The sequence below is a fragment of the Podarcis liolepis genome, assembly GCF_965112155.1.
Source record: "Podarcis liolepis genome assembly, chromosome: 5".
Lineage (NCBI taxonomy): Eukaryota > Metazoa > Chordata > Lepidosauria > Squamata > Lacertidae > Podarcis > Podarcis liolepis.
This window is the reverse complement of record NC_139556.1, coordinates 1,124,192-1,141,018: the sequence shown is the minus strand read 5'-3', so window position 1 is coordinate 1,141,018 and position 16,827 is coordinate 1,124,192. Positions and strand designations below refer to the sequence as shown.

The 16,827-nt window shown below is 45.5% G+C and overlaps 1 protein-coding gene across 3 annotated transcripts in view; it reads left to right on the top strand.

Moving 5' to 3' along the window:
- CCDC91 (coiled-coil domain containing 91) overlaps positions 1 to 16,827 on the top strand; it is a 181,601-nt gene that overhangs the window by 49,037 nt on the left and 115,737 nt on the right. For all 3 annotated transcript variants that reach the window (XM_083503362.1, XM_083503363.1, XM_083503364.1), the window contains one exon: positions 5,865 to 5,942. In XM_083503362.1, the coding sequence (XP_083359488.1) occupies positions 5,865 to 5,942 (78 nt within the window). The remainder of the gene's footprint in view (positions 1 to 5,864; positions 5,943 to 16,827) is intronic.

Below are 16,827 nucleotides of genomic sequence, written 5' to 3'. Positions count from 1 at the left end.
AAGGCTAATAGAGTTCTGTCAAGAGAACAAGCTTTTCCAACAACACAAGAGACGACTCTACACATGGACATCACTAGATGGGCAGTATCGAAATCAGATTGATTATATTCTCTCCAGCCAAAGATGGAGAAGCTCTATACAGTCAACAAAAACAAGACCTGGAGCTGACTGTGGCTCAGATCATCAGCTTCTTATAGCAAAATTCAAGCTTTAAACTGAAGAAAGTAGGAAAAACCACTGGGCCGGTAAGATACAATCTAAATCAAATCCCTTATGAATACACAGTGGAAGTGAGGAACAGGTTTAAGGATTCAGATTTGCTGGACAGAGTCCCTGAAGAACTATGGGTGGAGGCTCACAACATTATACAGGAGGCAGCAACGAAAAACATCCCAATGAAAAGGAAATGCAAGAAAGCAAAGTGGCTGTCCAACGAGGCCTTACAAATAGCGGGGGAGAGAAGGCAAGCAAAATGCGAGGGAGATAGTGAAAGATACAGGAAATTGAATGCAGATTTCCAAAAGAATAGCAAGGAGAGACAAGAAGGCCTTCTTAAACGAGCAATGCAAAGAAATAGAGGAAAACAACAGAATGGGAAGAACCAGAGATCTGTTCAAGAAAATTGGAGATATGAAAGGAACATTTCGCACAAAGATTACCATAATAAAGGACAAAACTGGTAAGGACCTAACAGAAGCAGAAGACATCAAGAAGAGGTGGCAAGAATACACAGATGAATTATACCAGAAAGATATGGATGTCTTGTACACCCCAGGTAGTGTGGTTGCTGACCTTGAGCCAGACATCCTGGAGAGTGAAGTCAAATGGGCCTTAGAAAGCACTGCAAATAACAAGGCCAGTGGAAGTGATGGTATTTCAGCTGAACTATTTAAAATTTTAAAAGATGATGCTGTTAAGGTGCTACACTCAATATGCCAGCAATTTTGGAAAACTCAGCAGTGGCCAGAGGATTGGAGAAGATCAGTCTACATCCCAATCCCAAAGAAGGGCAGTGCCAAAGAATGCTCCAACTACTGCACAATTGCACTCATTTCACACGCTAGCAAGGTTATGCTTAAAATTCTACAAGGAAGGCTCAAGCAGTATGTGGACCAAGAACTCCCAGAAGTGCAAGCTGGATTTCGAAGGGGCAGAGGAACCAGAGACCAAATTGCGAATATGCGCTGGATTATGGAGAAAGCTAGAGAGTTCCAGAAAGACATCTACTTCTGCCTCATTGACTATGCAAAAGCCTTTGACTGTGTCGACCACAGCAAACTATGGCAAGTTCTTAAAGAAATGGGAGTGCCTGATCACCTCATCTGTCTCCTGAGAAATCTCTATGTGGGACAAGAAGCTACAGTTAGAAGTGGATATGGAACAACTGATTGGTTCAAAATTTGGAAAGGAGTACGACAAGGCTGTATATTGTCTCCCTGGTTATTTAACTTGTATGCAGAATTCATCATGCGAAAGGCTGGGCTGGATGAATCCCTAGCCGGAATTAAGATTGTTGGAAGAAATATCAACAACCTCAGATATGCAGATGACACAACCTTGATGGCAGAAAGTGAGGAGGAATTAAAGAATCTTTTATTGAGGGTGAAAGAGGAAAGCGCAAAATATGGTCTGAAGCTCAACATCAAAAAAACCAAGATCATGACCACTGATCCCATCACCTCCTGGCAAATAGAAGGGGGAGAAATGGAGGCAGTGAGAGATTTCACTTTCTTGGGCTCCATGATCACTGCAGATGGTGACAGCAGTCATGAAATTAAAAGATGCCTTCTTCTTGGGAGAAAAGCAATGACAAACCTAGACAGCATCTTAAAAAGCAGAGACATCACCTTGCCAACAAAAGTCCGTATAGTAAAAGCTATGGTTTTCCCAGTAGTGATGTATGGAAGTGAAAGCTGGACCATAAAGAAGGCTGATCGCCGAAGAATTTATGCTTTTGAATTATGGTGCTGGAGGAGACTCTTGAGAGTCCCATGGACTGCAAGAAGATCAAACCTCTCCATTCTTAAGGAAATCAGCCCTGAGTGCTCACTGGAAGGACAGATCGTGAAGCTTTGGCCACCTCATGAGAAGAGAAGACTCCCTGGAAAAGACCCTGATGTTGGGAAAGATGGAGGGCGCAAGGAGAAAGGGACGACAGAGGATGAGATGGTTGGACAGTGTTCTCGAAGCTACCAGCATGAGTTTGACCAAACTGCGGGAGGCGGTGGAAGACAGAAGGTCAAAACCAGCATTTTGAATTGAGCCTGGAAACTACTTAGTAGCCAGTGCAGTCAGACCAGGATTGGTGTAATATGCTCAAACCGTCTTGCTCCGGTGAGCAACCTGGCCGCTGAATTCTGCACTAGCTGAAGTTTCCGAACCGTCTTCAGAGGCAGCCCTACGTAGAACGCATTGCAGTAATCTAACCCTGAGTTTACCAGAGCATAGACAACAGTAGCTAGGCTATCCCTGTCCAGATAGGGGCGTAACTGGGCCACCAGCTGAAGCTGATGGAAGGCGCTCTGGGCCACTGAGCCCACCTGAGCCTCGAACGACAGCAAAGGATCCAGGAGTACCCCCAAGCTACGAACCTGCTCCTTCAGGGGAAGTGTAACCCCATCAAGAGCAGGCAACCTCCCAGCCATCTGGTCTAGGGTGCCTCAGTCTTATCTGGATTGAGCTTCAGTCTGTTGGCTCTCATCCAGTCCATTACCGAGGCAGGACACTGGTCCAGCACTTCCACTGCCTCACCTGCAGATGTAAAGGAGAAATAGAGCTGGGTGTCATCAGCATACTGCTGACAACATACTCCGAACCTCCGGCTAACCCCACCCAGCGGTTTCATGTAAACAAGATGGGCGATAGGATTGAGCCCTGCGGTTTCCACAGGGCTGAATAGCATTCCCCAAGTAATAGAACCACCACAAAGCGGTGCCACCCACCCCTAGTACGGAGAGTCACTCCAGAAGGATACCATGGTCGATGGTATCAAAGGCCGCTGAGAAGTCGAGAACAATTAACAGGGACATGTTTCCCTTGTGTGTCTCTCAACAGAGGGACCAAAGCTGTTTCTGTTCCCAAACCAGGCCTAAACCCCGATTGAAAAGGATCCGCAAAATCAGTTTATTCCAAAAGCACCTGGATCTGGTCTGCGACCACTCGCTCCAGAACCTTGCCCAGGAAAGGGAGATTAGCAACTGGCCAGTAGTTAGGTTTTCTGAATCCAGGAAAGGTTTCTTAAGGAGTGGTTTTACCACTGCCTCCTTCAAACAGGCATTGAAAATGACCTTAACAGATTGGAGAACCGGGCCCAAACTAACAAAATGAATTTCATTAGGAACAAATGTAAGGTTCTTCAGTTAGGAGGAAACAGATGCACAAATATAGGATGGGGAACACCTGGCTTACTAGCAGTTTATGTGAAAAGGATCTAGGGGTCTTGGTGGACCACAAGCTTAACATGAGTCAACAGTGTGATGCAGCAGCAAAAAAGGCTAATGCTATTCTAGGCTCCGTAAACAGAAGTATAGTTTCTAGATCAAGGAAAGTAATAGTACCACTCTATTCTGTCTTGGTCAGACCACACTTGGAACTCTGTGTCCAATTCTGGACACCACAATTTAAAATGGATGTTGAGAAGCTGGAACATGTGCAGAGGAGGGCAACCAAGATGATCAAGGGTCTGGAAACTAAGCCTTATGAGTAGCACTCGAAGGAGCTAGGTATGTTTAGCCTGGAAAAGAGGAGAGTGAGAGGAGATATGATAGCCATCTTCAAATACCTTGAGGGCTGTCACATGGAGGAAGGAGCATGCTCTGGAGGATAGGACTCAAACCAATGGCTTCAAGTTGCAAGAAAAGAGATTCCGACTAAACATTATGACAGTAAGAGCTGTTCAGCAGTGGAACAGACTCCCACAAGAGGGGAGTTTTTAAACAGGTTGGATGGCCATCTGCCATGGATGCTTTAACTGAGATTCCTGCATTGCAGGGGGTTGGACTAGATGACCACTGGGTCCCTTCCATCTCAAAGAGTCTATGATTGTATAATTTCAGGGGAAATTCAGTTGGATATAACTCCAATGTAAGCCATTTTGAGCTCAGTGGAGAGTGTGGAACTATTTTTGTGGGAGGCATACCCTGTCCAGGTGCTTTGCCATCTGAAGGATGTAATAATCCTCAAATAGTAACGGGGGACCAAAAAGGCAATCATGTGGCTTCCAAGGATAATTTTGGCATGTGATCTAAAGATAGATCCCCAAAGATCTTGCTATAATGCACGATCCAGTTACTGGCAGATATCTCTGCATTCATTAGGGGTCTAACTATATGAAACAATATACCTAGAAACAGGATCCAAAAGTTAGATTATTTCCTTTTGGCTGCAGCTTGTCCCAGTTGAGTCAATTTTTGCCCAGCATACTCCCTCTTTTCGCTCTTCACAAGTGAATGACTGTGGGAAGGAGTTAGTAGGTCTGTTTTTGCAGAACTGTTGAGATGGTTTCAGTAATTCTTTTTGGCACATCTTGGTCAAGTTACCCCTGCAATAAACCTCTGTTTCAGTTAAAATACTAATTATGGACTATCATAGGTCAGAGGTGCTGAAATATATTTTGTTAGGCTTGCAAAATGTCATAGTTCATTTCCAAGGCTTCCTGACAACGTGTCCAAAGAGTACAGGTTTTGAGTAACCCAACTATAGAAGAAAGTAGGTGCCTTGTCCATGGAATTCATCTTTCACAAAAGTGAGCGGAATGATTAAGGGATGAATGTCTATAGTATTATAATAGCAGAACCAATGGATAATTATTACTTTTAACCATGTTGCCAACCTCAAAGCTATGAATACCAAATAAAGGAGGAGGAAACAAAAGTATTATTATTTATTATTATTTATTAGATTTTTACACGCCCTTCATCATGAGATCTTAGGGTGATTCACATAATAAAATACAGGATAAAATAAAATAATCAATGGTACTGGTTCCTTGATAAGAAAAGTAGTTATAGGCTTCTAAATTCATATTTATTGCTGTGAAGATGATAAAAGTTGATGAAAGACTGAAAAGGTCAAGAAATTTCAGACCAGATTTATTTATTATTTTATCCTGCAGTCAGGGATGATGGCAGCTTACTCCATCAATCGTTAATTTAAATTTTTGAAGATTCTAGAGATGCTCTGTGGAGGTGTAGAACTCAGTTGTATGGTTGCAGGTGGCCTCTTGAACACCAGTTACTGGTAAACAACCTGCTTATTTTCATTTTAGTGTAGGTATTAAGGTCTATATTTAAAACAAGTTGTGTTCACTTCCAGACTAAGAAGAAATAAGGATGCCTACACAAACCATTGGAGAAGGGTGCATATGTAATAAAAACCCTGGCCCTCATGGTTCAAATGATCCCTGCATACACTACATAGTGGATCAGGTGATGCAGAGATCATAGGGTCAACATGGATGCTATACACAGTTAGCTTGACCAAAGGCATAGTTCGTTTCTTTCTGTTTCTGCATGTGTTATTTCTTGGGGCTTCTTTAAGCACTGAGGTTCACGCATGGCAATCTTGGAAATACCCTTTCCTATGGCTGATATTTATTTAAAAGTACCTTACCCTCAGGCTCAGTTGTTTTGTGCTGTTAAATGGTCTGCTCTCTGCACCATATGGAAACGGCAGTTTCACCTAAAGTCTAAATTGACTTTTGTATTTCTGCCTTAATAGTAAAACAGTGAAACTAGAAACACATACATGTTATATGTTTCCGATGTCACAAACAGAAAAGTCTATGGCACTTTAGTTTGTGTCGTTGACTGGATAAAGGGTTGACTAGATGTTGTCATGACTGTATGATTATATATTTCTTACAGGAGAAGCATAAACTTGAGTTGGAAGACTTGAGAAGAGCTGGCCATGAGGCCTTGGCTATTATTGTGGAAGAATTTAAGGTAAATATATTTATAAAAATGCTACAGTGAGTTGACCCAATCATCTCTGATTGCTATGTGACTTTCCTGTTGATTTGGTGTAGGAAGCAGAAATGCTCACAGGATGTCTTGAGCCTGTTGTCAAGCCTATTGTCATGTCTGCTTCAGGGATTTTTGGATGAAGCCAATTATTTGGATCTGTTACTGTCTGATTTCTGTCCTAGTTTTGAAATGGAAACTGCCTTGGACATCCTGGTGGTGGGAGAGGGAAAGGAGTGCCATTCTGTTGATTCCTGTGAACTTTTCCATTCAGTACCATTGAGTGTGGCTTCCTTATCTGCTTCCTGGAAATTATTGCTCTCTGGAAGCTATACTTCATTGGGAGAAGTTATCTGCAGGTTTGGACTAAGGTGTCATCAGTAGTGGAATATATATTTCTCTGCTTCTTATTTCCATCATCAGTCCAGGAAGGCAGTAACTGATGGTCAGAACACATAACTCCATTTATATTTCTGTCACACTTTAAAGTGTTGCCCCCACCCATGTTACCCCAAAGACCTTCAATTCAATTCAAAGACCTGACCAAGCCACAAATTCACTAAGATGCCTTCTTCTTGGACCTGAATAACACAACAAACAGAGCGTTTACAGTGATGCTACCACAGTTTGAGATTACATTGTTAAATTGGTTTGATGCAGGCTATGTAAGTTCCTACTGCAATCTGGACAATGCAAGCCATGGGTACTTCACTCATTAAACATGGGTCACATTGAATCAACTAACTTGCATTCATCCCAGCATCTGCATTCATCCCAGTGTTTTTAATATGTTGTTTTTCTGGCTATTATATTGCGTTTTATTTGCCGTAAGTGCTCTACGAGCAGAATGGTGGAGGCAAGATGGTGCCGTGAGAGGAAGCACCACTTTGAGCTCCGCATCAGTTTTAGAGAAAGTTTTAATTACCGGTCGGACTCATCTGCTTGGCAGGGGGTTGGACTCGATGGCCCTTGTGGTCTCTTCCAACTCTATGATTCTATGATTCTATGATCTTCCGACTACTTATCAGTCGGAGTTGCTGTTAAACGTTCAAATCTTAGAAGGACGCCGAGTTCTCTGACCCACAGCAGCAATTATCAGTGGCTGCTGATAATTTTGGACTTACTTTCCAAAATGTCCAGGAAAAAGAAGAGATCGGCCTCATCTCCACAAGTGAGCCCACAGCCCAAGAGCAAGGAGAGCAAGCTGGATGATTTCATAAGAGCTCAGAATTTAGAACCTTCTGCATCAAACAGAGCTCACTCCCAGGTAGGTGGGGACCCTCTAATGGGAGGAGACCACCCAAGGGAGAACTCATTGCTGAGCACCCATGAACTATTATCCAAGGGTGCGCCACTTTATGCAGAAATACTTGCGGACCACTGTTTGTTAATAGCAAGAACAGTGGAGGAAACAACACCAAATTAGAAAAGGTAATGTCTCTCCTGGCCGAGTTGGTGCTGCCGGTGGCTAGAAACATCCCTCCTGATACTCGAGGCTGGCTACAGTGTTGCCCCCCCCTCCACCAAGACCCCTGTGTACAGGGGTGTAATCGTCCTGTTGCCGGCATCTGAGAGACTACCAATAGCAAAAACAACGAACACGAAAGCAGCGAACTGATCCTGCAAAGCATGGAAGTAGTTCTTGACATATATCCTTTTAATGGGCTGCTGCCTTACTGGAAATCAATCACTAGATTAAAGCGAAATCTCAAGCTTTTATTAAACATCCAGTGCAACAAGCTAATCGCCATAAACTTGCTTTTGACGGACTCCTAGCACACTAGACTCATGTTGACATTCTCCGACTCAGCTACCCCTAAATTACTCCTGAAATATAGGGTCCACCTACAGGACTATAATATTGGTGAGGCGTGTTTTAAAGAACAAAAACTTTTACTGTTGTACAGCCGGACTGATTCCAGTCAATCAGTGCACTTCCTGTCGGCGGGCACTCGTCATAGATTCAAGGTACCATCTCCAGGGCCAATAAGGAGGGCTTTGGGCGGTGCATTTGGCCAAAACATCCCGCTGGATAGGAAATCTTGAGTTCAACAACCAATTACATAAAGAAACCCTGCCCAACCTATCTGTGTCAAAGATAGGCTCCTCTATTAGACCTGCGGCAGACCCCGAAACTCACCATTCACCATCTCCACTGGAAACAGATCGGCCATTGCCAGGTGATGCTCCTCCTAAGGGAAGTGCAACATTTAGACTGCCAGAGATAGATCTAATTGTCTTTGACTCTGACCCCCCAAATGACACAGCAAACTGGATAACATCACTGACCGCTGGTAATTTGGACAATTCTGTAACTCAGCCCCAGGAAGAACAACACCGTATACATCCTAAGAATGGTTGCGTTATTATGGAGACAGAGGGAGAGCTGATCACAATCTGTCCTCCACAATGAAGCCAAGCCGATGACGGAACGAGCAGCCTCAATATTCTCTCATGGAACATAATGGGTTGGGCCAACAAACTAGGGGATGAGACATTTTGTGAATACATAACGTGTTTTGATGTGATAATGTTGCAGGAAACCTGGTCAACTGACAACAAAGTCCTTGATGGTTATTTTGCCTATGAAATTAAGGCCTCTAAACTGACCCTGATGTTGGGAAAGATGGAGGGCACAAGGAGAAAGGGACGACAGAGGATGAGATGGTTGGACAGTGTTCTCGAAGCTACCAGCATGAGTTTGACCAAACTGCGGGAGGCGGTGGAAGACAGAAGTGCCTGGCGTGCTCTGGTCCGTGGGGTCACGAAGAGTCGGAAATGACTAAACGACTAAACAACAACAACATTTATTTGTTTACCGCCCTATACCCGGGGGTCTCAGGGCAGTTCACAGAATAAAATCAAGATATAAAACCACAAAATAAAAACAACAACGCAATAGCTCCCCCCCAACCACACATTTTAAAATGGCATAGCATGTAAATTGTATCAAACAAAGGCCTGATTAAAAAGGAATGTTTTTGCCTGGCACCTAAAGGTGTACAATGAAGGTGCTGGGCAACCTTCCCTAAGGAGAGCATTCCACAGATGGGGAGCCACTGCAGAGAAGGCCCGTTCTCATGTTGCCACCATCCGGACCCCTCAAGGAGGGGGCACACAAAGGAGGGCCTCTGAAGATGATCTCAGGGTCTGGGTGGGTTCATATGGAAAGAGGCGGTCCTTGAAGTATTGCAGTCCTGAGGCTTTATAGGTCAAAACCAGCATTTTGCTACCAGCATGAGTTTGACCAAACTGCGGGAGGCGGTGGAAGACAGGAGTGCCTGGCGTGCTCTGGTCCATGGGGTCATGAAGAGTCGGACACGACTAAACGACTAAACAACAACAACAACAAACTGCACGAGGAGGGACGCGGGTGGCGCTGTGGGTTAAGCCACAGAGCCTAGGGCTTGCCGATCAGAAGGTCGGCGGTTCAAATCCCCACAATGGGGTGAGCTCCCATTGCTCGGTCCCTGCTCCTGTCAACCTAGCAGTTCGAAAGCATGTCGTGCAAATAGATAAATAGGTACCGCTCCGGCGGGAAGGTAAATGGTGTTTCTGTGCGCTTCTCTGGTTGGCCAGAAGCGGCTTAGTCATGCTGGCCACATGACCCAGAAGCTGTACGCCGGCTCCCTCAGCCGATAAAGCGAGATGAGCGCCGCAACCCCAGAGTCGGCCACGACTGGACCTAATGGTCTGGGGTCCCTTTACCTTTACTAGACTGCACAAGAGGGGACATCCAAGGGGGGGGGTTGTAACTCTGGTCTCCACTTCCTTGATGTCACAGGTTACTGAGTGTGCAGTCCTTGAGCACCTGGCGCAGGGGATCATCTTGCACTATGAGTCCAAAAGTATCATTCTTATCTGAGCTTATATTCCACCACACAAAGTGCAAGCACAGATTGAGATTGAGAGTACATGGCATAAATGCCATAGTTTCCTTTACTTGCTTCATATTAAGCGCGCCATTTAATAGGATATATGAATGCCAGATTAGGCTCCAATGATGATTGCCTGTTTTATAAAGACTGTCAAATCAATTATGCCGGCTTTTGTCTGCCCTTTTTACAAATAAGTCTTGACCACATGATTATTAACAGTGCGCTCCCCCGGGAAAGAGAAAGAGTGTTTACATTCATACATACTAACAGAGCTAGCACAGTGTCTCACTAACAGGGAGCCTTTAAATTAACCAAAAACTTCTATATCGATAACAGGACTGAGATTGGCCATCTGCCTCTAATCATCTCCACTACTGGCCAAAATTCAATCCAGCGCTCTCACACAGAATAATAATAATAATAATAATAATAATAATAATAATAATAATAATAATAATAATAAATTAATTATACACTGCCCATCTGGCTGAGTTTCCCCAGCCACTCTGGGCGGCTTCCAATCAAGTGTTAAAAACAATACAGCATTAAATATTAAAAACTTCCCTAAACAGGGCTGCCTTCAGATGTCTTTTAAAGAGAAGATAGCTGCTTATTTCCTTCACATCTGAAGGGAGGGCGTTCCACAGGGCCGGTGCCACTACCGAGAAGGCCCTCTGTCTGGTTCCCTGTAACCTCACTTCTCGTAAGGAGGGAACCGTCAGAAGGCCCCTGGCACTGGATCTCAGTGTCTGGGCTGAACGATGGGGGTGGAGACGCTTCTTCAGGTATACAAGACCGAGGCCGTTTAGGGCTTTAAAGGTCAGCACCAACACTTTGAATTGTGCTCGGAAACGTACTGGGAGTCAATGCAGATCTCTCAGGACCGGTGTTATATGGTCCCAGCGGCCACTCCCAGTCACCAGTCTAGCTGCCGCATCCTGGATTAATTGCAGTTTCCGGGTCACCTTCAAAGGTAACCCCATGTAGAGCGCATTGCAGTAGACCAAGCGGGAGATAACTAGAGCATGCACCACTCTGGCAAGACAGTCCGCAGGCAGGTAGGGTCTCAGGCTGCGTACCAGGTGGAGCTGGTAGACAGGCTTCCTGGACACAGAATTAACCTGCGCCTCCATGGACAGCTGTGAGTCCAAAATGACTCCCAGGCTGCACACCTGGTCCTTCAGGGGCACAGTTACACCATTCAGGACCAGGGAGTCCCTCACACCCGCCCGCCCCCTGTCCCCCCAAAACAGTACTTCTGTCTTGCCAGGATTCAACCTGTTAGCCGCCATCCATCCTCCAACCGCCTCCAGGCACTCACACAGGACCTTCACCGCCTTCACTGGTTCTGATTTAAAAGAGAGGTAGAGCTGGGTGTCATCTGCATACTGATGAACACCCAGCCCAAACCCCCTGATGATCTCTCCCAGCGGCTTCATACAGATATTAAAAAGCATGGGGGAGAGGACGGAACCCTGGGGCACCCCACAAGTGAGAGCCCAGGGGTCTGAACACTCATCCCCCAACACCACTTTCTGGACACAGCCCAGGAGAAAGAAGCAGAACCACTGTATAACCACTGTATAACAGGTCGATGGTGTCAAAGGCCTCTGAGAGATCCAGCAGAACTAGGAAACAGCTCTCACCTTTGTTCCTAGCCCACCAGAGATAATCGACCAGCACGACCAAGGCAGTTTCAGACCCATGGTGAGGCCTGAATCCCGATTTGAAGGGATCCAAATGGTCTGCATCCTCCAGGCGTGCTTGGAGTTGTTCAGCAACCACCCGCTCAATCACTTTGCCCAAGAATGGAAGATTTGAGACTGGGCAATAGTTGGCCATAATGGTCTAAAGATGTTTTTTTAAGAAGCGGTTTAATGACCACCTCTTTCAGCGGGGCTGGGAAGGCTCCCTCGAGGGAAGCATTCACCACCCCATGGAGCCCATCGCCCAGCCCTTCCCAGCTTGCTTTTATCAGCCAGGATGGACAAGGATCAAGAAGACAGGTGGTTGGTTTTACTTGTCCAAGCAGCCTGTCCACATCCTCGGAGGTAACAGATTGAAACTGATCCCATATAACATGACTAGACAGGACTCTAGCACTCTCCCGCCCCGGCCCTGCTCCCACGGTAGAGTCTACCTCCTTCCGAATCTGAGAAACTTTACCTGCAAAAAAATTTGCAAAAGCATTGCAGGAAATCTTGGGGTCCCTACCTGGCCCAGATGACGAAGGTGGTTCCGATAGATTGCGAACCACCTGAAAGAGTCTCCTGCTGCTGTTTTCTGCAGATGCAATAAAAGCGGCGAAGAAGGTCCTATTCACCGTTGTCATTGCCACTTGGTAGGCTCAACCTTGAGCTCTAACCCGTGTCCGGTCCGATTCAGAGTGAGTTTTCCGCCACCGGCGCTCTAGCCATCTCAGCGATTGTTTCATCGCCCTCAGCTCCGGGGAAAACCACGGGGTTGTCCGGGCTCCATGCAATCGGAGAGGACGCTTTGGAGCCAGACAGTCAATAGCCCTGGTTAACTCTGTATTCCAATGGGTCACCAGGGAATCAGCTGAAAGACCATCAACATGGGATAAAACATCCCCTACCACTCTCTGGAAACCATTTGGATCCATTAAGTGGTGGGGGCGGACCATCCGAATCGGTCCCACCTCCCTGCAGAGGGGAAGGGTCGCGGAGAAGTCCAGTTGCACCAGGAAGTGATCTGACCATGGCACTTCTTTTATTTCACTTTTACTTAATGTTAGATCACCATCATCCATAGAGGTGAACACCAGGTCTAAGGCATGCCCGCGGCTATGAGTTGGGCCAAACGTATTCAGGGACAGCCCCATGGAGGCCATGCTTTCCACGAAGTCCCAAGCGGCCCCTTGTAGGGTAGTGTCGGCATGGATATTAAAATCCTCTAGGACAACCAAACTAGGTGTCTCCAGGAGAAAATCCGCCACGACCTGAAGCAGCTCGGGCAGGGAATCCTTGGTGCAGCGGGGAGGTCAGTGCACCAAAAGGAATCCTATACTGCCTCCTATTGTCCAACTTCCAGAACATGCACTCACCTGCTTCCTCCAACCAGGTCTCTGTCACACATGCCAGGTCAAATCCTCCTTCCACAATCAGGTCGTGGATGGCAGTGGTCTTATTCAACATTGACCTGGCATTGCACAGCAACACTTTCAGGTCATGTGGGTTTCCCCAGCTGATTCCAGTATCCTTCCGGTCAGGACCAGACCCGGAGGCAGGGATAGTCCTCAGACAACAACTAAACCTGCCTCCTCGGTAATGACATGGTCTGGTCTTAGCATAGCTCCTCTTCCTGCCCGTGACCACTGAGATTGGGTGTCCTGGTGCTTCTACCCCTATGGAACCTGCCCCAGCCATTCTGTTGGCTGAGACCCACTCCCAGGCAGCCCTGACCCTTTCCCCTTAAAAGCAAAATGCAAACTTTACAGTGGCCTAACAAAATAGTAAAAGCAAAACAAAGCCAAAAACAATTATACTAAAATAAAACTAATCCCCACCCCACTCAACATTTATTCCACCCCAAACAAAATAAAATTAAATAAAAATACATAAATAAAAACCGCTGTTCACAGTGCAAGAAAGTAAAAACGCTTTTAAAACATTTTAAAATATTTAAAAACATTTTCAACATTTGCTGCAGCAGTAGCAGCAGCACCAGTGTCCTGAGGCCTCGCTGGAGCCTCTTAAAGCTGTGGCGGTGGTGAGTGTGGGCCCCGCCCCCTAGGCCCGGTGTAATTGGCCTGTAGGAGGGAGCGGCCTTCCCCAACACTCACGATGGCAGAAAATTGATAAAGCTAAAGATCCAGCAATGCGCAGAAAAAATTGGACACCTGAGCTGGCTGTTGTAGCTGAGCCCAGATTGAATTCGCAAACTGCAATTAATTTAAGATCAACTATAATCAATGATCTATCAACGGTTTCTTCCCTGATGGCTTACGATAATCTCATTGAGTACCTGCAGGATGTGGTCTCTGTTAACACAAACCCAGCCAGCAAGCTCCGTATAGCTAAAGGGCGCAGCTGGTTTGACCAAGAGTGCCACATGAAGAAGGAAGCCTTATAGAAACACTGGCCTAAACTATTTACCCCCAACTTATTTCAAAATTTAAAAAGAGTACAAAGCCCCTTTGGCTTCGGAAAAAAGGCAGTTTGAACAAAACTCTTGGTCTCTGTTACTGAATGCCTCGCTTAACAACGAAACAAAACTCTTCTGGCAACTGGTCTCTGGCTTCCTGAGCAATAGCTCTCCAGCCCCCAGCTGTGCCATTCCAGCTCAGGTATGGGAGAACCATTTTAGAAATATATTCACAGGAAATTCAAATCTCCCCTCCAGTTTTCATGATGAAGATTCGGCAGAACTGTCACTGCTCCTACAGTGGAAGAAGTCTATACATTAATTGGGAACCTGAAGAATGGCAAGGCCCCGGGAAATGACTTTATCCCAGCTGAATTGATCATATCAAATCAGCACTGGTGGGCTCCTCTCCTGGCGGCACTTTTTAAGGTACAGTGGTACCTCAGGTTAAGAACTTAATTCGTTTTGGAGGTCCGTTCTTAACCTGAAACTGTTCTTAACCTGAGGTACCACTTTAGCTAATGGGGCCTCCTGCTGCTACCGTGCCATCACCGCGCAATTTCTGTTCTCATCCTGAAGCAAAGTTCTTAACCCGAGGTACTATTTCTGGGTTAGCGGAGTATGTAACCTGAAGCATCTGTAACTGGAGGTACCACTGTAGTTAATAACTCGGGCAAAGTACCATTTAGTTGGAAACATGCAATAGTAGTCCCAATCTTTAAGAGAGGCCAGCCAAACGTGCCTTCTAATTATCAGTCTGCTTTCAATAATAGGAAAGCTGTATGCCCGCTTTCTCTGTAATAAACTGACAACTTTTCTAAATGACTATAACATACTATCTGAAGCTCAGGCAATTTTCTGCGAGAACTGCTCAAAATCAGATCACTGTGTGATGTTGTCCCTCCTAGCCGAGAAGTACACCAGAGACCTTTACAGAGAAAACTCTTTGTGGCCTTTATGGACCTGAAATCTGCCTTTGACTCCATCCCCAGATCTCAACTATGTCCAAGTTACATCTAGTATTGAAGGATAAATGCCTCCTACATCTTATTAAAGCCCTGCACTGTGGAAGCAAATTGCAGGTTAGGTGTGGGTTGCAGGGCCAGCTCTCGGTCTGTATTGAGATGGCCAGGGGAGTGAGACAGGGGTGCATTTTGGCCCCTACTTTGTTCAGTTTGTTTTTGAATGACTTAGAGGCAATTTTAATGGACCTTGATGGCCATCTCCCAAAAATAGGAACGAGAAAGACCCCTCTCTTGTTGTATGCAGATGACGCAACCATCCTCTCCCAATCCAGACCTGGCCTGAACTACCAACTCAGGAAATTCTCAGACTACTGCTCTGGTAATGGGTTATCCATTAATTATGAAAAATCAAAAGTCCTGGTGTTTGAGAAAAGATTCTCCCCAAGTAAATGGGTACTGGATAGTCACAAACTAGAGCAGACCAAATATTTCTGGTATCTAGGGCTTCCATTCCGTCATTCTGAGTCCTGGAAACACCATTGACAGACTGCCTATCAAAAGGCAGAGGTAAGCAAACTGGCTATACTTTGATTCTTTTATACAAGGGGAGGCCATTGTGTTCCATCAGCCATTAGGGTATTTAATGCAAAATTTGTCTCTCAACTCTTCTATGCCTCAAATGTCTGTTTCAATGGCTCATTTCCCATGTTTGATGGGTTCCAGGCAAAGTTTCTCCGGTCCCTTTTACAGGTTCCAAATTGTGTTCCAAATGCAATTCTAATTCTAGAAACAGGTGAATGCCCTCTCTCAACTAAAGCATGGTGGGTTGCCCTGAGATACTGGCTCAAGATCTCAGTCTTTGGCCTAGGGAAGGGGTTACTTTCACACCTAAACAACGAGGAGTTTTATCAGCTCATGGAAGAAAACTATGGTCAGAAAAGCCACTTTGATTGGAATGCCACCTTCTTCTACCATCTGGGCTATGATACTGCCCTTGAATCTCTGAGGCAAAGGCTCTGGGACTTATCACATAGTGATCTCCAATCTCAATCTCATGTTATCTGTAGCCCAATAGCAGTAGGAATTCATTACGGGTATGATTTTCAGATACCTGCATATTTTAGAAATCTGTCTGTACCAACTTATCGGCGTCTCTTTACCAAAGCCAGATTAAGTGTATTTCTATCAGAAGTGCAGACTGCCAGAAGTGGCAGACTGAGAGGCATCCATTATCAGAATAGGCTCTGCGTATGCTCTCAGGACGTTGATTATATGAGGCATATCCTACCTACTGCATTGCGGACAATATGAGCAAGCTAGGGATCTATTGATTAAACCCCTACTGGCAAATCAGCCAGGTAAATCTGGAGCTTACTATACTAAATATCTTCTGGAAGAAAAGTCCAAGATATCACAGTGGCCGTGGCAAAGTTTCTTTCGGTAGTCATACGTATCAAAGATAATCATAGGTAAAAGTAAAGGGACCCCTGACCATTAGGTCCAGTTGTGGCTGACTCTGGGGTTGCGGCGCTCATCTCGCTTTGTCGGCCGAGGGAGCCGGTGTACAGCTTCCGGGTCATGTGGCCAGCACGACTCAGCTGCTTCTGGCGAAACCAGAGCAGCGCACGGAAACGCCGTTTACCTTCCCACCGGAGCAGTACCTATTTATCTACTTGCACTTTGACATGCTTTCGAACTGCTAGGTTGGCAGGAAAGATAATCATACTTAAGACTAAACAAATATTGTCTCGGTCTTCCTCTCCTGGGGGGTTTTTCTGTATGAATCTGCATTTTATTCTGAATCTATGTTACAGGTCTTTGGACTGCAGTAAATTATACCTCGGGTTGAAGTAGCTTCGGGATAAGTATTTTCGGGTTGCGCACTGCGGCGACCTGGAAGTAACAGAGTGTGTTACTTCC